Raw genomic sequence first — 20,079 nt, 5'->3', positions numbered from 1 at the left:
AGGATGTTTTTCCCCCCAACATTTAACCTGATTGTTACTTATTGATCCATGAATATTTATGTGGTGGAGAAATACTCTTAAAAGCCACTTAGGGAGCTGTATTCACCTCTGCACCTCATTGAAAAAGAAACAAAGCACCCAAACGCTTGAAGACCTCTGAGTATCATATGAGGTAGAAAACGCATAAATGGAAAGAAACCTGACCCATTTTGCTCGTCCTGCTCCCTTTTGTGTCGGTGGGAAGAGGACACTGCTGCGGGGGTGGAGTCTATAAAAAACAACATAGCAAAATGGTGTGAGCGCACACGTGTGTGTCCAAGCTCCTCAGGTTGATAATAAATCTTCAGAGTGGTCCTGTTCACACTTAAGTGTCAGTTCCCACTCCGAGTCACAGCCTCTGACCATTAAATTCTGTTTACTTTCCAAAATGGCAGCACAGTCAAGCAAATCCCCGCTAGGTAGTTATGACTCCACTTGCTTAAAAAATTCTTGAAGCTACATTACATCCTTTGAAACTCTTTCAACAGCAAAGGAAACAGCTGCAGTTGTACGGTGTTGACTAAGCTAGCATACTGCAGTAATTATTTCAGTCCTCATGCTGGCATCCTCCTACAGCTGCTCACACTTCACCACTGGCAAACACAAAACCGGGCCCAGCACCGCGGTTGAAGCCTCACTCTTGTTTCTTGTCTCTCAATCTGTTATCTTAGTGCCAAGTACACAAACTGTGTACTGTGTACTGTGCCACTAAACCCCAAAACCACAAGCATATTTCCCTCTGGCATCTATATAAACGCACTGTGACTGGAACAGATTTCCATCATTCAGATAAATAAGTGTTATCTGCATGTTTGTATAATGAGAAGTAGTAGTAAGCGTTATTGTATGGCATAAATGCTGCACAAAATCAGAAGTTACATTCATGGTGATATCAAAGCAGAGTCTGAATGAACATCAAAAGCATGGTAATCTGAGGAATTTTACATGGAATATTATGACACATAATGGCTGCAATTTGAAGATCAAAGATGGTGCAGATCATTGAAAATGCAGCATTTCCTTCCTTCTTTTCATCGCTGTCTTTCACCTAAGGAAAAAAGGGGAAAAAAACGTTGCAGGGTTGCCTCTGACTCCACTGGCTTATTCTGATGTCCTGTGGGCGATATCGTAAAACAGGGATCATCAAGGAAAAGGAGGCAGCCTAATTAATAGGTAATTCTAGGACAGGCAGGTTTGCCTTTCAAGGCCAAAATAACTCAAGGGTCTCACAGCGGAAGGGAGGCTGAGCGGATAGAGGAAGAGCAGAAAAAGACCACCCTTGACAGGAGGCTGTAAAGCAAGAGAGGATACAGTTAAAAAGCTACTCGACTGAACCGCAAGAAAATCAGACCAAACAGTGGGACACAAGAACTAGTGGGTTTTACAGAGATACTTGTTTTTTAATATTTCAGACAAAAGGACTTTAAATATTTACTGTACACCTTCAGCAGCATAGCTCCATTTCAGAAAGATTCAAGGCACTACTCTGACGCCAGAAGACTCAAGTTCAAAATGGTCACAACTTGAGGAACCCCAGTGTATTATTACCTAATATTCCAGGACAGTATGTGGTGTACCCATTTCTCAAAAACTGGCAACTAACTGGCCACAAACGACATGCGATCTGTTATCTCTGTCCATGAACTTACATAAACCGTTCTGCTTTCCGCGGAAATATTCGGAGCTTTGAAGCCACGCCAGATATTTAACTTGGCTCTGCTTTCACTTTCTGAGACTGGATAAAGGAAGACCATGTTAAAGGAGACCTAGAAAGCATAGGAATGTACAGCCAGTTAACATTTCCCTCCAACCCCTCCTTTATTCCCAAAGCATTATACATTGTTCTGTACTTCAAATCCTTCAGGTCTGCCTTGTGGGAATGACTGAAAAAAAAAAAAGACCATGCCTGTTAGCATGAGTGATGTCAAATGCTGCCTTGGTATTTTGTGATTATGCTCTGATTCCAGTAATTAGAGTGTAATTACAGTATACATTATGAACATATCTCCACCCTCGCTGGCAGGTCCCTACCCATATTCTTTTCTCTGACTACAACAAAGTTAAGAGCATTCCTCGCCCTCCCTCAGCCTCTCAAGATCACAGAAGTCCAACTGAGTAAAAAAGTGAAGATTCATAAAGCACCTGTGAGAATTTTGACAGCCTTGCAGAAACTTTCAGCTAATATTTTTTGTGGATTTCTTCCCTTTTTAAATATATCTTTAGACAAGGCCTCCATCTGCAGTTCATCACGGCCCGCTCAGACAGCGAACACCTGGAGCAACAAAGCCTTGAGGGGAAGCGATGAAGTGATGAAGATGCCTTTGTTACTCAAGGGGTTCGGCCACACAGCGAACTCTGCGGATAGGAGAGAAATGATTCCACATGTAGGGGTTTTCAGCTACAATCAGCGACTCTTTGCACTCACCTCTCTCTTTGAGCCTGCTTTCATTCATACCAGAAAAACCTACAGTCATATTTCCATTGGCAGCAATAATTCTTTGTTTCTAAAAGAAAGGGGGGGGGGGGACTATAGTACATACCTCTGGCTCTAGCTGCACACCATAATTATATGATAGATGAAAAGAGAGACGGAGAATAGGTATAGGATTTGGCAGAAACACTGACATTCCTCGCATGAAACCTTCATCTGGGGTTTTTTTCTGCTTCACTTCCTCGGTTTTGTAAGTTTCTTTGGGGGATTGTGTGCACACAAACGGTTGGCCATTGATGCGGCTCCACTAAACGCACTTAATGATCTCAGTATAGTCTATATTCAACCTTTAGAGAAAAAAAAGCAGGCTTACTGACCACAACACAGACCCGGGTTGTCAGAGCGGAACCTGCTACCATTGGACTTAAAGAGTACACCTGCTGCTTCCAAAAACATCAGTGCTGTCAAATGAGCAGGTGGCGAGTGACATACTGGGAGCTGGGGAGCAGAGGGAGGGTTAAGTATTTTGTCTGTGTTTATCCACTCCCTACACTCGCACGGTCTCCCGACTCAATTTAACACCTCACAGGCTACAAGTCACATCAGCAGGAATGGTCTCACTTTAAGCTTCTGCAAGTTCATTTCCTTCAGAGGAAGAAACCATTAAAGACATTAGCCTTAAGTCCTGTTCACGTCTAGGATGACTAAAAACACTGAATGGGTGCGCGGATGCTTGAGCAACAATGTAGCATTATATTTTATGGCTATCCACAGGGGTTTCTTAAGCTTTAACCTTTAACCTTTAAGTGAACAATGCAGGCCTTGTGTGCTAATATCACATCTCTTCTATCTTTTGACATGCTCTATTTAAAAAGTAGCCATAAGAGTGGAAGTGAAATTGTGAGTAATTCATTTTTTTGTAACTTTTACACCCACATACATCACTTTTTATGATTTAAAAATAAAAGCATCAAATCAAATTGAATACAATTTTATTCCACTTCAGGGAGATTGTTGGATACAATTCAGACATTAAATGCCAAATTATACCTCATTTAAATTTTGTGAATGTATGTTTTCTTGTTAAAGCTAGACCTAGAAGTGGAAGAGTTTGTGTTGCTTTATTTCACTCAATGTAGCATATTTATAGTAAATCAACCCGAGAAACTGTTTATGACTAAGATAACCATGCGTCTGTTCTGACAAATCCAGATCAAATACTTCACAGATGTGCAGCTTTGCCGATAAGGTCCAATACTAACAGGGATATTAAAGGCTTACAAGTAAATGTACAACAGAGGCCAAAACACCAATCCTCAATATCTGCAGCCAAACCAAATTCATTCTGCTTGTAAAAAAAACACGGCAGATATGATCATGATTGACTGTAGTCCATGGGCCCTGACCCAGTCAGACTCAATTTAGCTGCCACAGTGGCAGCCCAGTAAAGAGGGCAAATAACTGAATCCAGAAAGGTCCCTAAAAGAGCCTTAAATTGATACTGATACAAGACAGTGAAGTCATATTACTTTCATTTGGGTGGGCATAGCAATTAGGACGGCCTGGTGCCCTGAGGCTCTCTGGGACTGGTTACACTCTTCCATAGCACTGACTATCATGCAAATTACTTTACAAATGGAAACCGGACTTGATGGAACTTGCACCAAGTTTTACTGACAAAGTCACATTAGAAGAGACTTTACAGCAAATGTGTGTGACATAATGTGCTCAGAGGCAAAAACACAAAAAAAGTGAGAAAATGAAACTCCAAAAAATGTGGCTACGGCTACTACATTACGATGTTAGACTGACCATTTCCTTTAGTGTAGGAAAACAATTCAATGAGTAATAAATTTGAGGTCTATTGCATCTGAATCTTCCCCAAATAAGAGTCCTGTGACTGCATTTGGTTATCTCCTCTTCCACCGTACCAATCATCATGTGTCTCAACGCTGAGTGAACAATGTGTGGAACAAGAAAGAAGGCGGCTACGACTCTGTGTGCCAGTAATCTCTCTTTGAGGCCCCCGGCGTCTCTAATTGCCTGGACACTTGTGTCCGAGGGCTGCTCTCGTTCCTCAGAGAAAAGATGAGACCTCTCGTGCTCCTTACAACAGGCTTAAGCTGATAAACCCTTTCATTCTGCATGGCCGTGGGATCGGTGCTCCGTGCAAACAGATTGGGCAAAAAAAGACTAATCAAAACAGCGATTAGCCCCCAACACAGAGGCAGAGCTAAGCCACAGCACAGCCTCAGCAGGGGGTCCACTCTCTCAACCACTAAAAGTGTCTGATGATTTGTTTGAGGCTTTTCTGACTAACACATTCCTCAGAGCAACTACATGAGCTGGAATATGTGTGGAATGCTTGCGGTGGGGTTTTTATTGAACAGAGACGCAGCATAGTTGATTTCAAAATGGGATGTGACAGCTGCAGAAATGCAAGGACAGCCTCGGAAGACGGAAAACACTCCAGGCCTGGAGCGCGAATCCAAAGCTAGTTCTTCCGTTGGAGCTCCTCCCACGACACCCTTGCTTCCTGTCATGGTTAGTGTTACCCAGCATTCACGAGTCTTCTTTGTAATTTTTCCCGCTTGTTACAGCCAACAACATTGCCAATACCTCCATATGGGCTACCATCAGTGCATCATCTGGCCTATTGCGCTTGTATATAATACAGTCTCCATGTGTTTCTCAGCAGCAAGGTCAAGTTCTGTGCTTGTTTACTTTACTTGCAGCTGAAGTGAACAAACAAGCTGGACTTCAACATTCACTACATTCTGTACGACTATTAAAAAATATCCGGCTTTGTCTGGAGTAGATTTTATAACACAGCCTCAAGCTTCAAGTTCCACCAAATGTTTTGCTTTTCTGAAAACAGATACATCCTATCAATCAATATGTTTTTGTGATTTTCATCTGAAGCCAGTTAGAATTTAAAACCACTAATTAATATTTCCATACAAAGAATGGATCAAATGCCTACATGTAATGTGGCACTCAGAAAGGCAAACCCACTCATAGTTATTACCCAATTCTGCAGTTCCCCTTAGCTCTACAGAGTATTCATAGTGTCTTTTATAGCATGCAACTTCACCGTTTTGGTTAATTCCCACCACTCTCATCAGTGCTGTTGAAGCTAGTGAACATAGTGGAACACTCAGCAGCTAAAGAGCCAGCTAGGAGTTGGTAGAGAGCAAAACAGAGCAAAAATAGTGAATATTGGACCGTTAGTGTTGCCATATCAAATTCATATTGTAATAACATAAGCTGTAATTTTGTTTACAGCTTGTTGTGCTGCTCCAAATTATATAGAAAAAAACTGCCAAAGCCACTATTTGTAGAATTAGGAAATTCCAAATATAGCGACCCCAGAGTATCAAAAAGGATTCTGTTATAGACACTGAATGGACTGAAACATTGCACTAATTATATCCCAGGATGGCCTAATTATTTCTATCAAAAAAAAAAAAGCTACTTATGTCTTCAGAATAATTTCAAGTGCTATAATCACATATAAATTCTATAGCTTTAAAATGACCGATACTAAAACCACTAATAATTATATACAGTGACCGGCATAAGCAGGTGACCTTACTGTACACCAGTAAATAAGCAGCCAGCTGAAAAATAACCCCCCTGCTTCATACTGTTAATGTAATATTACCAATAATACAACAGTAAGAATCAATTTATAGACAACACTGCAGCACCATTATTTGTTTTCCACATTAACTTGTCCACCAGTGACCTTGAGTAATAGCTCACAAATGTATTCTAAAGAATCACGTGACTTGGGCGTGCACACACACGCCATGACAGATACCAAGTGGGAATATCAGCATATCCATTTGTCCAAGTAGATATAATGTGCAATTATGTGGGGAGCGTGTCATTGCAACGGTGTCAAATAACACAGGCGTAGTAAACTCAGTGAACCTGTCTGCAGATGATTTACAATATTTAGATTAATAATCAAAATAGAAACACATTAAATTATACAAATTCAAGAATGTTTGTGTGCAATCTCCTGGAGGAGCAGGAGCTGGGCGCGCCTGGAAATGATTCCAAGAGACTCTCTGGTTATTACAAAAATAATGAGCAAACTACAGGCCATGAGATCTGCTTCAGCCAGACTCCGCTCAAATTTTTCTGCACTTTTTCACAACGCAAACGTGCCAACTTAGCAAGGACAGCATTTAAATTAGCTACACAATTCTCGAGTTTCCTTGAGTTGCTGAGCTCTGACAAAAAGTACATTTGAAGATGCTTACTTATAATTCTTCATTCTGTCAGCAACTGCTTAAACTCTTAACTTGCTACCATGCTGATTCAATACTATGGAAAAGATTCTTCTGGGGAGGCTGTCTGTGGTGGCATCTGACCTTATTAGACATATGATACATCTTCAGCTGGCTCATTATCTTGTAGGAGATTAACAGCTCGCTGTGAACGCAGCATCTGCCTAAGAGCAAAGTGAGGATCAACCAACGGTTAGAACCAACTAATCTGAATTATGTGAGGTCAGCATGTTGCAACATCACCCACATTATTTTATTATTATTTGTTTTGCAAATGTCCTCCTTGAAACAAAAAAGGGCTTATGTGACCAAGTTAAAATTAAAAAGGAAGATTGTGTAAGTTGGGCCTGATCTCCCAGTGGAGACGGGGCGCCGGAGTGCAATCTTCTTTCAACTGTCAAAAAGACACTGACAAAGTGCTATTTCTGGATTTTAATATTGTTCTGCTTCCTCTGGTGCTCGGTGAACATCTTCAGTCTGTCCGTTGCTGAGTGAGGGGTTGGCGGGTGCGCGAGTGCATGCACATGCTGACAGGCTGTCATAGGATGTCACTGTTGAGACGTGATATAATAGAAATACGATCCGGTTATATAACGTCAATATTTCATAAAAAGAATAGCAAAAATATGCTTATGTGATTTGTTTTGTTGCCAGAGTTAGCATCTAGTTAGCTTAGCTTCGCTCTGTCACCCATAAAACCACACACACTGGATTTTGTTACCTTTCTACAGAGCCAGGCTAGCTATATACAGTTTGTGCTAAGCTATGCTAAGCTAACCAGCTGCTGGTTATAGCTTTATGTATGTCAATCTTCTCATCTAACTCTTGGCAAGAAAGAAAATAAGCTTATTTCTCAAAATGTTGAACCAGTTGAGTTCATCCAACTTCCTTATTCCAGTCTTGCTTCTTGTAAGGCCAGAAGAAGTTGAAATAAAAAGCCATAAGATCTTCATCCTTATACCATACATCAAGTTAAATGGTTAAGTATGGAAAAAATCACACAACATTGTCTCACAAATCAATCAACAATATTAAAATCCCACAATGTAATTACAGTGACAGGCAATAAATAAGATTCACTGCATTGCCCTTACAGTATATGGTTTTAATTCGTAGAAGATGTGGGCTGGTTGCTGCTCTGTCCTCTGTCATGCAGCATTTAGAGGCCCACAAAGCCCGTAGGAGCAGAGTGGAGCATTTTCTCCATCCACATACAGCACTCTCTTAGCCCGAGGGAGTGACTACCATTTTTCTTTTTCCTCTCCGTCTTTATAAAAACTCAACTACTGGTCCTACCCTCAGATCACAGCACAGCAGTTAGTACACAATCTTTTTAGCCTGACATACACCCCCTCACCCACCACATTCCTGTAACGTACCCCTTCATCATCACCACCTGTCATGTTCCCAATGTGTTCATTTCGACTGACTTCAGAGTGAGGTATTACTACAAAACAATGTTACAATAATACATTAGATATTGTAATATTATAAACACATAAACTAATCTTACAATCATTTTCCATACAGATACATTGTCAATGTGGACGTTTCAACTATCTCAGTCATTAAGTTTAACTATAGCAACTGTTTATCTATTCATTTTAGCTCATTTCAACCTTTTATCCAATATTTTTGTACTATTTCTCAACTGCTCAGCCATTACTTTTAGTTAACTATTGTTTATCCATTTCAAGTGTTCATCCATTACTTTTAGCTATTTCAAACATTTATTCATTATCTTTTGCAAACTATTCAGCTATTTATCCGCCAACTATTTCATGTTCATCTATTACTTTCAGCACCACAATTTGTAATCCAAAGTGGATATTAATTGTTCTCCAAAACGCAAATATGCGGATATGTTTTTGATTTAATCCCAATTATTATTTATTTTTTTAAATTACTTCACCATTGTACACAATTCTAGTGTAAACAAACACAGTACAACAGCGGAAGATGTTGAGATCTGTGACAGAACATGATTATTTATGCAACATTACAGAAAACAGCACTCTCACAAAGTAAGCAAAAAGGTAGTAGATTTCTCAGAGTGCATGCTTGTCAGTTGCTGGATGAGAATCGCTTCGCCACATGCAACAGCTAAACTGTAGGCAAGACAGCGGGGCTGGTGCCAGTATGCCATGCTACACGCTGAGACAGTGGGTCTCTTTGTAACGGCGAGCTTCTTTTCAGACAGGAGCAGGAGCTGCAGGAGCACTTACACTTGGATGAAAACACCACAGTGAGGGGGGGGTTTACAGCTTGCATATACACAACAGAGCTTCCATCCTGGGAGCCGGGGTGGTGGTCACATGGATGGGAAAGGGTTATCGTCCAAGGGGAAACTTGTCATGCCAGAAATGTTCATACTATGAATAAATTTACATCAAATCAACACTGCCACTCACTGATAGAGCAGATATCCTGAAGGAGATATGTTTCATCGGGTGTCAGAGACTAAGATGAGAATTTGCGGATTGATTGTAGACTCCAAAGCACGTACCCATCATTGTGTCTTTTTCATTTAGCTTAAGAAATATGATCAGTGGTGATGACGAGAGGGGAAACTGGGCAATCACAAAGAGCCAACATTCAATCTAGGAGAGATAACAAAAGGAAGACGAAAGACAGCTCTGGATGGCAGGATGCCCCTGGGGCGGCTATGCTGTTATTATGTTGGAAAGGGCTGCTGAGCTGCGGTGTGGGGCAATTAGAGACCGGAGGATTGAGTGGGGGAGGGTCCAGGCACAACAACCGGTCCATGAAGTGTTCCCAGCTCAGAAAGAGGACGAACAAACCTCCCGACGACAGCAGTAGCATTAAAAAAAATAAAAAAATACATAACAGATGATGGTGGATTTATGAATTGAAATAACAGCCATCTGCTTATTTCCATGGAAAGAAGCTTGGACTAAGCTGCTTTCCTGTCATCAGTAGAATCCAAAAATTACTATCAAGTGATTGCATGCTGAACTTTATGCTACACTGGTTTGAATGATTTGACTGGTAAGTATGTGACAATTGGGCTGGTTTTGGTATAACGTACTCAAACGGATGAATCATCTGTTGTTCTCATCGAGAGCAGACACTGCGGTGAACACATTAGCCATGTCTATTATCTTCAACGTCACTCTGCTTTGGAAAGTCCTGACTGAAAACCACACAGAGGCCAGGAGCAGTCCAGCTGGAGAACACGGGGACAAAGAGGAAAAGTCAATCCCAGAGTATCGTTTCAGTGGTTCATGAACCGCAGACAGAGTTCGCAGCCCTACAGCTATTGTGTGTTGTCTTTTAGTAGATAACGGAAGTAAAAACAGATTGAGTTGCAAGAGGCAACGGGTTTTTACGAAACACACAGTGCGACTGTTCGCTAAACTCTCACTTGGGTAACTTAAGCCTCTGAACTTCACCTCTGATGAGATCTCCATTGTCGCCTCTCATAATATTACAGATCTCCCAGTAAAGAGGACACAATGGGCAGTGAAAGGAGATAGTAACACAAGCTTGGTGGTGTGAGATGTAACAGTTGGCACTGCCAAGTATCCTGAGCCTTCACAAACACACACACACAGTTTCCATGCCCTCTGGCCCTGAACGGCTTCAGCGGAGCAGGTGTCTGCCCACATTCTTTACATAAGCTCTTGTCAAACATGGCGCACAGCAACAAGGCCTCACAGCTGCGGGACAATGGAGTCACATTAAACTACAGCACTGCAGCCAGGCATGCACACTTTGAGCCAGAGTCAAGGTAACAGTCTCTACAAGGTCAGCTTACCAAAACTTAAAAGTAAGTGTAACATAAAACCCAGTGGTGTGAACTGGGATGTATAAATAGTAGCAATTAGAAAAAGCCATGGTGCATTTAAATTATAACACTACATACTGTATGTTTATACAACACCTCTCGTCTGGTCAGTTCATTAAAAAGGAAGTAAATGATATACTGCAGCTGAAGTGATCCATATTTACAACCAGTGTTGAGCGGACACAAAACAGGCATTGCAAACATCCAGTCAGCAATTTTAAGGATGAATCCACACAATCATACCTGAAGTGCAAAACGCAGATCCTAATCAAATAAATGCCTGATGAATGTCTGGAGCACTTCCTGCACTTTTGACTGTGTAATACATAATATGTAATTTAAACAAAATTACTATATACTTACAGGTATTATGCCAACACACAGCTTCCTTTGCCTAAATCTAAAGGCAGGCCCCTGAGTATGTTACACCTGAACCACACTGTGGGAATAAGAAGGTCCTTATTACATTAAGCCAGCCATCAGAAAGTTGAATCCATAATCTGTTGTCAAGTCATTCAAGTGTACAGAAAGAAAATATTCCAAATATATCCATGTAAACAGAATTAAGTACTTATTACATGTTTCTGGGGGTTCATAGTGTTTTTTTCTCTCTTACTTTATATGACTCAAAATTGTAAATTACACAAGTTTTCAAACAACATGAAACTTTAGGTCTTTTCAGGGTTTCACTAGTCTTTTAATCTCCCAGGGTCAAATGCCTTGAAGTAAAGATTAGCTTATTTTCCATTTAGTCCCTGAGCCAAATTCATAATAGGCTACTAAACCCTCTGTGCTTTGATCAGACTGAGGGAGAGTGCCACGGTTTCAGTTCACAGCTTCATTTGGTGGAGAAGGCCATGTAAGAACACTCTTGTAGACCTTGTTCTGTATTGAGTGATATAGTTTTCACTCTGTATACATCATCCTTAATTAACCTTCCTGAGGGGAAGTCACAGTCTTTGGATCTCACGCATTTCGATATCCAGCAGGATACCGTACATGTAGTTTGCTCCCATGAGCTGGAGTGCAGGCAGGCTGAGCAGAAACTGGTTACGAATACATCCTCTCTCAATCCTACAATTAACTCTAAAGCTCTCAATTACAGATGTTCCACATCACACAAGCCTCAAAAATGTCACATTCTGTTGACATTATTAGCCCACACTTAGTGAGTGAACACAACAAAGGAGAAAACATCTAACGATACAGACCTGCGGAAAAACAAATGCAACACTGACAGATCAAGACGAGAGAATTACCACCTGCACATAAAACAGCTCAGGCCCTTTTCAACTACTGTCACGGGGCAAAGAGCTATGATGGGCTGGGCTGCACTGCAGTTTTCAGCAGATCAGTGACATATTGATGAAAGGCGTCCTTAGGCCCTCTCTGAAGCCCCTCGCACCCTTAGTCCCTGGCCGCTAGCCGAGTGAGCGGGCGTCCTTGCCTCTGGGGGCTGGCTACAGAGCAGAACCGCCGACCAGGAGGACTTCAACAAGAGGCCTTTCTCTCACTGCGATGTGATCCTCCCCCCAGCTCTGGCAGCATCTCTGCTTGTTCGCCCCCTTTGGTCAAGTTGGGTTTTTCACATCGCGTTGGCCAAGGCTTTAATTGATTTACACGGAACTCCCTCACTCCTGCTGCACAACTCCATGTAAGGCAGTGCCAGCGAGCCAAGACAGGCAGACAGCTGGCCGTCCCTGCACAACAAGCAGACGTCCACTCTCTGAGAACGTGCTATTCGAGCGTGCCCCAAGACAAACACCAGTGGATATCCTCTATGCTGTTCAGAAACAATGTTCTGACCTCTTGGTCTCTCTGGCTTTAAGAGCGACACCACCTTGAGAATGAAAAATGTCAAATAAGAAAGACTACTGACATTTTCCACCCCACTAAGCAGTCTATAATTGACCCAAGTGGAACATAAAAACAAAAAATGTCAGTCAGACATGCACATGAGGAAATAACTGAATTAAATCCAGTGGCACCAGGACATAATTACACTTTACAGTGAAACAGAACTACATGACAGTTTTCACCTTTTCACAAAAAAGGACAGACTAAATAAAGTTTGGCCTAAACTTTAAGTTAATAACACCAGACTTTCCTTTATTCTCTGTGTTTAATCAAGAATGTTATCCCCGCTTGATTAAATAAAAAACATTTCCTGCAACGGGAAGGCCTGGATAACCCCTGAGTAAAAAGAAAAAGAGGACAGCCTGCAGTGAGAGATAGATAGCCAAGTCAGTACAGGGCAGAGGAGGGAGTAGCAGCAGAGGGAGGAGAAGGAGGAGGAGGTGGGGGAGGTGCAGTTGGAGATTCTTAGGTGGGCGGTGAGGCTCTGAAAGACACGATTGAAGGAGATGAGCTCAGCTTGCAGTCACAAGTCAAAAGGGAGCCCGAGAGGAGAGGTGAGAGGGCCACTTAGTCCCTGCAGAACCAGAACATGAACACTGGGTCAACATCTCTCTCCAGTTGGGTCAGTCCGTCGCACACCTACATACAGCAGATCCTCGTAAAGTACTGCAACATCCACATTCAGACACGCCAGGGCTTCTTCCTCTGCTACTCAGAGACTGTATGTTGTCCAATTTTATCAGCAGACGACTTCACACTTCTTGACTTGCAAAACAGGGAATCTCGTGCTTGAATTAGACACATCTAATTATAACCAAAAAATTTAAATTTGTGCATTTGTGCCAGACACATTAATCCCCACACAACAGGCAACTAATTAGGGCTGCAACTAACAATTATTTTTTATTATCAATTAATCTGCCAATTATTTTTTGATTATTTGTTTTGTCAGAAAATAGTGAACAATATCCACAGCCCAATTTGATATATAATAGCTTGTTTTATTGAGTCAAAAAGGTCCAAACCCCACTTTTATATATGACAACTAAAAGTATATAACAAGCAAATATTTGGCATTTTTGCTTGAATTACTAAAATATAATCAATTATCTACTTATCGTTGCAGCTCAAAACCAATCCAACCAGCAATATCCAGAGGAAAAAAAAGGAAATTAACTACCTGAATTACAGATAAAAATGTTACATCAGATCCACCAGAGATACACACCAACCATTTTGACAGGAGAAAGGCTGCAGTGTCAATGAATGCACAGATTCCAGCATACATAGCTTTACCATTATAACAAAAATTGAAATGCCAGCATGCATAAATCATGAATTAACTAGTCGATGATGAGGGGTAACGACGCGCTCTGCACGCCTCTGGAGATGTCACATTTATAAAATACTGTTAGTGCACTAAAGCTTCTGACTAAAACATGATTTTTTTCCCCCTGCTGTGTTACAATGAGGAGAGAGAGAGCAGGCCGAAGGTTGGACGAAGCCCAAACTGGATAAAAACCGCAGGCCTGTTCAAAACACAGACACACAACTGTATTGCTCTATTCTCACAAGACCGACGCAGCCAACAGACCTCCAACAAGAGCATGAACAATGGTTATGTTGATGCCACAGACATTTTCCTCAAGCAGTTAGGACACAATAACGCTGCACTGTGGCGATGGATGTGCTCCGCCCCAGACAACACAAGACAAGACAACCACCCCACTCCCCCCCCCGTCATCGCCCAGCCTCATTCACGCCTGGACTTCATTATGGAGGTGTAACAGAAATGATCATTGGCAATCTGAGAGAATTTACCAGACAATGATGCAGTCCAAGTCATGCCTCACCTACACAAAGACCAGTTAGGGGTGAATTGACTAAATGGAAAAGATTTACAAAATACAGCTGTGTTAAAGACAAGATGTAGGCTACTGAACATTTTAAGAGACTATGGTTTTATGCACATATTGACAGGACATAACTATGATTAAAAAGATCTTTATTTGCCGTAGACATAGAAATATTTCCTCTTAACAGTACAATCAGGCCTAATCTTCCTCTTTACCATTATTTGGACAATTTAAAATTCACAGCAGTGTTTTACTTTGCAGACAAATTCAGCTAACAGTGACTTGCATGACTGAGTATGTGAATAAAGCTGATCACAGTGTCTTTGTTTATGCCTCATCTGCAGTAACATTTAGATTTAGGGAAAGAGAGACCCACTGACATCCTGCAGCCCACACACACACACACACACACACACACACACACACACACACACACACAATGTACAATGTATGTAACATGTCCTCCTTTCTATCATTTGAAAAACTTTGCTTCATGTTTATGCAGCTGCTAATATCACTTACTAACTGGTGAAGGAAACCTCTGCCATATGTATTATTTTTACTTTGTAGAAAGAATAGTAATTTATCCACAAGATGTTCGTAAGTGATCTCTGTCTTTATGTGGCAGTTTCAACAACCAACATTTGTCTTAAATTATTAAAACTTCTTCAAGAACTCCCTCATCAAATTATTAGAATTTTTTTGTAATAATTTAGTAACAGCCTAAAACAGAAATGTCTATTTTCTGTCTATTTCCACTGAAATGTGAATATTTACACTAAATGTATAATCACAGAAAAATAATTGCAAGTTAAAAAAAAAAATACACACGTATAAAAAGTGCTTAATAATTGAGATAAATAAAAGTAGGGAACTAAAAATAGTCCACTTTATGGTTGACACCATTAGGATATAGATGAGATGATGGCAAAATAAAAAGGCCTTCCCTGGGCAGGATACAAATGCAGTAACAAGGATAATATAATAGATGCAGCATTGTTCAGCTAAAATATAACATGGCAGTAACTATTGCTTGAGCAGAGCTGTATAGACTAAAAGGATAGCAAGTCTTTCTTTCTGTTTCCTCTCCTGTTAATAAGTTAGGAATGTCTGGCCTGCCATATTTAGATTATCTTGATAAAATTAAGTCAACAGGATAAATGGTTCCTTTACTGGCTGCAAGTTTTATTATTAAAAGAGTGAAAGCTGATTAAAAAAAATAACTTCTCGTGAAATAATTCTTCTGTGCAAACACTGCTGACATTTCAAGGATCATTTTCATTTTCAATGTGGAATCAGTGGCTGCCTTTTTTCTTTTTTTAAACCACTAGCTTTGTTAAATCTGATTTTGTGTATAATATTGTATTATCAATAATTGGATTTACTTGGTTTAAAGACAGATCATTTAAAGATTACAGAGGTCCAGCTGGTTAATGTCAGATAGAGGGAATCTGACTGAAAATGATAATAGAGGTGTGAGGGAAACCAATTTTATGACCCAAATTAAAAGCATACACCTGTGCACTGACAGGAGAGGCAGACATGGCCTACAGGGGGTTTTCCCGGTGGTTTTCCAGCCCACTAAACCCAGTAAAAAAAAAAAAAAGAAAGAAAGAAACCTCCTGAGAGAATAAGCACTGATTTTGGCAGTGCTCCTCTTCATCACCACAACCCATCTTACCTTTTTGTGTCTGTCTTTGAAAGGTAACGCAGGCCATGGCATCTCCTGCAAAAAGTCTTGCCAGTGTTTCTGGTCCTGATCAGACGAGATGAAGACGATTTCCAATTTGTCCTTGTGTTCAGACGTCTTTTTGAACCTGCTGTAAAACTCGCACAGGCTGCCGTTGAACTGCTTGCACGGCGCGTTCAGGCTGCATCCGAAGAAGAGCCCGACCAGGGACAGCTTGGCGCCCAGCGACTGCACGTCCACCTCGGCTTTCTCGCTGTTGACGAGCCGCTCCCCGAGTAGACTCACCAGAAACTCCGACATCGCAGCGCACAGTCCTCGAACACACAACGTTACCCTCGGCCGAGGCTGCTGTGCATGCAACCGCTACGTTTTCAGGCGACACCCGGCACTTCCTCCACCTCCAATTTGAGGTTTTTAAGGTGAGCTCCCAGCCCCTGTGAGGCGTTGCGGTGTGTGTTTCACCGCGGCTCGTCCTCCGGCGTGTGAGCGCTGTGCAGGAATGCGCTCCGGTTAAATCACCCTGACTGCAACAGCGGTTGCGCTCTCTCTCTCTCTCTCTCTCTCTCTCTCTCTCTCTCTGTCTCTCTCTCTCTCTTTCTCTCCCCTCCACTCCTCTAAACACACACTTTCATCATGACATCTGGTTATTCTAATTACAAAGACGATATCTTATCACTGTATTCTGTGTTTTTTTGTTGTTGTTTTTTTTGTTCAGCATACATACATCTGAGTTTAACATTGTTTTATATCCTGGAGCTACTTTTGAAGGTTAAAAGCAGCAGGATTCTAGGTCTGACTTAAAAAAAAAAACCTGTTTTATTCTGCTTAATGCTTGCTTGGGATTTCATTTAATAAGCTTCATCAGATTCTGCAAATTTCAAAAAGATAAGGCCACACTCTATTCCTATGGGTGTGCTGCCACCTAGTTTTCACAAGCAGAAACTACCTGGTCTGCAGCAATTTTTGAAGTAACTGAAGGGATTTATGGCACAACTTCACCTTCTTTCAAGGTGCATAGAGGAGGGAACATAGTCCTAAATGATGTAAAACAACACAAACACAAAAGAAACAGAAAGAAAAAGCCATGGTTCTCCTTCAAAAAGACCAATACAGCCTTCCTTTCCTACCAAAAACAATAACAACACCTCCGCTCTGTCTAGAAGAGAACTCATATAGTAGAGTGATTTTCTTTGTTCAGGTCAGTTGTATCCTGGGACAACTCGGTTTGCTTGTATCCAGTGTGATGCAAATAAATCCTGCACGTGGAGTGAAACTGTCAATTCTCTTTGCTTTCTGTGAGTCTGTGTCACCATTCTGGGTACCTTCAGGTGGGAGTTTGTGGTCTCTCTCTATAGTCAGATAGCTAAAAGTCTAAGTCAGATAGACATCGATTGAGGTTAAAATTAAACCACAACACTGCTTTATAGTTAGACTTGTTACTAATGTTACCAACTCCTCTGTTCTGCTCCTTCAGTAACTTTGCACATTTTTATACTTCGTCTTTTAAAACTATAACTTTCTTTGCACACTTGATCAATGTCAAATCATTGTATCCTGTTTATATATTCTATCTTATTATATCTTTAGTGTATCCTAGTATATCCTTTATATTGTGTATTCTATTGATACTGTATAGATTTTATCTTATTATACTTATTGAGTGTGCCAAGGGTTCTCTGATACTCTGTATTGAGCTATTTTAATTCATTTTGTGATTTTGAAGTGTTTAATTTCATTTGATATATATTTATCTTTTCTAGTGTTGATATATAATTACTTACTGTTCCTGTGCAAAGCAGAAATCTATCTGTCTATGAACTTTGTTGTTAGCTTGTGGCTTTCATCTGGGTCATCATACAACACTTAAAAAAGGTTTATTCTGCCACAAATATTCAACATCAGGTGTCACTTTATTTGAGTCCAACTGCAAGGCAACATCACACACAAAATGGTCACAATAATAAAAAAAATCTCAAGATATTTTTTTATAATCAACTAGTGTGTTACAATGTTACATTTGAAGAAATGTATCAAACTTACAAAAAAAAAAGAAGTGGGTGATTGCACATAAAGCAGAACAAGAAATATTATCATGAATTACATCCATGTGTTTTTCTTTAGAGATTTTCCAGTATGGATTTCATTGAATAGCTGAATATTACAAAGGATGCTCATTATTCGGTCGTACACTTACACAGTTGCTGATTTGCATCAAATGACAGAAGGAGATGTGCCTTGAGCACGATTATCAACAGTGCTGAAAATGAATGGTGGTAAAATTGACTGTTTAAGAGTGAAGAAATCTCCACGGATGTTAAACAGCGCAGGCTCCTTCAGTCCTCGGTGAACATCATCCTCACCAGTTCGGCTTTGAAGCATTCCTCCTCCACCAACTTCTGAGGCTGAAACAGGTTTACAGTGGTTGTATTACAGGTACATTTACTCCCTAGACAACTCTAACTCTAAATATTAACCTATATATAAGCAACTGAATATTATCTTAAATTAGCCCTCTTATTATCTAATTTCTATGTATTTTTCTTTATAATATGAATAGTAACACAGATCTTACTGTAGACTAATCCATGTCAACATAAAGAAGTTATTCTTACTGTGCCATATCGCAGCAGAGTGGGAACTCCACTCAACTTCAGTGTCTTCTTGAAGGCATTAGTTTGATCCTTCCAGCTGAAGCATGAAAAATACATTATTGAAAGAGCAGCAGACATTTATAGGAGCAGACTGGGAGAGCAGAAAAAGAGAGCTGATACAGAAAATCATTGACATTTTTATTGGACTAAATGATTTATAGATGAGTGAAGTAAGTCTCTGCATGAGGAGTACTTGGTGCTGCAATGTATATTATACAGTTACACCATTTAAAATGTACAAACGTCCATTTTTGTCTCGTACAGAGAGTCGACTTATCATGTATGTATGTTTCCTTTTAGGTTGCAGATATAATATTATGTACATTTACCATAATTATCCTGGTGGCACAGTACTTAGTGGCTGGCTAGAAATGATCTTTTATGACTGTACTCACTGTAACTGGCTCTATAGTTTGTCAGTTGATTAAATGTAAATGAGATTCGCCTTTATAACATAATTCTGAGACTATTAGTTGATAAATCTTTTAGCTGAACAACAGAAAAGGTATACATAATATGTTTTTGTAATTTATCAAGTTATTAGCTTCACAAATATAGATTATTTTAATTTTTTTGAATGAAGTTAGATCAAATCAGTTTGAGTTTTTGTCAAACTGCAGGTTAACTTTGACCCAAGGAACAGTTTTTCCATAAATAATTAAAGCAGAGTAAAATACTGACTAGGCCCTTTCTCCAACTTGACAGTAGATGAAGACAGAGCCATCGGGAAGATGAGCCATTTCCCCTCTAACCACTGGCTCAGCTGAAAGGGAAAAAGAGGATCTGTTTAAAAAATGACTGAATGACAGTGCACTAAATCACAGCAAAACAGTATACCACCATCTCACTGGCAGAACAATGCAAAGTTTGCTTTAAAAGCCTACATGACCAAATATTTGAACTGAATTTGAAGCACACGCATCTAGTGACTACATTATAACATGGTAACTCCAGGGAGAGAATATATATGAAGTTACCTTTCACACAGTCTGGACACCAGCTCTTTCCTTGGGCGTCTTTATCACCAGAGAAATAAGCAAAAATATCCTTCCCTTTTCTTTCAGACACAGCCTGACAGAATTCATCATAGCCACGCACGTTTACTTCTTCGTAATGCACCATCGTTAAGGCCGCGTTAATGTCACAATGCACTAACGTAAACTATTAAACTAACTCAACTGTGAGGCACTAACAAGTGTTTGCAGAAATACTGCAGCTCTGAACAACGCCGGACCTGGTAGAAATACTCTAAATCTGACAGTACCACTTCCGGTCTGTTCAAAGGTTTCTTAAAGTGACCGTGTACCCGAATATGTTTATTAATTAGTTTAAATTCTAAAGTAAAATATTTAGTTCATATTATGACACAGCTTTTCACACAGTGAGAAAATATTAAACAAGGGGGCGGTTATTTTTTTATGTCATAACATGGCGTTAAATATGCGGTTT

General features: G+C 40.3%; 2 protein-coding genes across 2 annotated transcripts in view; both read right to left on the bottom strand.

Annotated features, from left to right (window-relative positions):
- The window catches only part of nxn (nucleoredoxin), a 57,958-nt gene extending 41,470 nt beyond the window's left edge, over positions 1–16,488 (bottom strand). The window contains exon 1 of the mRNA XM_051398172.1: positions 15,971–16,488. Coding sequence (XP_051254132.1) covers positions 15,971–16,279 — 309 coding nt within the window. The 5' untranslated portion in view covers positions 16,280–16,488. The remainder of the gene's footprint in view (positions 1–15,970) is intronic.
- A 1,382-nt stretch (positions 16,489–17,870) lies between these two features.
- On the bottom strand, positions 17,871–19,891 carry txndc17 (thioredoxin domain containing 17). Its single transcript, XM_051397841.1, has 4 exons — positions 19,608–19,891; positions 19,312–19,393; positions 18,592–18,667; positions 17,871–18,381 (listed from the first exon to the last, which is right to left on the bottom strand). The coding sequence occupies exons 1-4, from the start codon at positions 19,750–19,752 to the stop codon at positions 18,313–18,315; spliced, it is 372 nt and encodes a 123-aa protein (XP_051253801.1). The 5' UTR covers positions 19,753–19,891; the 3' UTR covers positions 17,871–18,312.
- Positions 19,892–20,079: the final 188 nt, after the last annotated feature.

The sequence above is a fragment of the Dicentrarchus labrax genome, unplaced genomic scaffold, assembly GCF_905237075.1.
Source record: "Dicentrarchus labrax unplaced genomic scaffold, dlabrax2021, whole genome shotgun sequence".
NCBI classification, from domain to species: Eukaryota; Metazoa; Chordata; class Actinopteri; family Moronidae; genus Dicentrarchus; species Dicentrarchus labrax.
The sequence above is the reverse complement of the archived record's forward strand: the minus strand, read 5'-3'. Positions and strand labels throughout refer to the sequence as shown.

Coding starts and splice junctions, on each gene's coding strand:
- txndc17 (XM_051397841.1), bottom strand. CDS start 19,752: ATGGTGCATTACGAAGAAGTAAACGTGCGTGGCTATGATGAATTCTGT. Junction 19,394..19,607: donor GTGTCCAGACTGTGTGAAAG/GTAACTTCATAT, acceptor TTTCCCTTTCAG/CTGAGCCAGTGGTTAGAGGG. Junction 18,668..19,311: donor CAAGTTGGAGAAAGGGCCTA/GTCAGTATTTTA, acceptor TTCATGCTTCAG/CTGGAAGGATCAAACTAATG.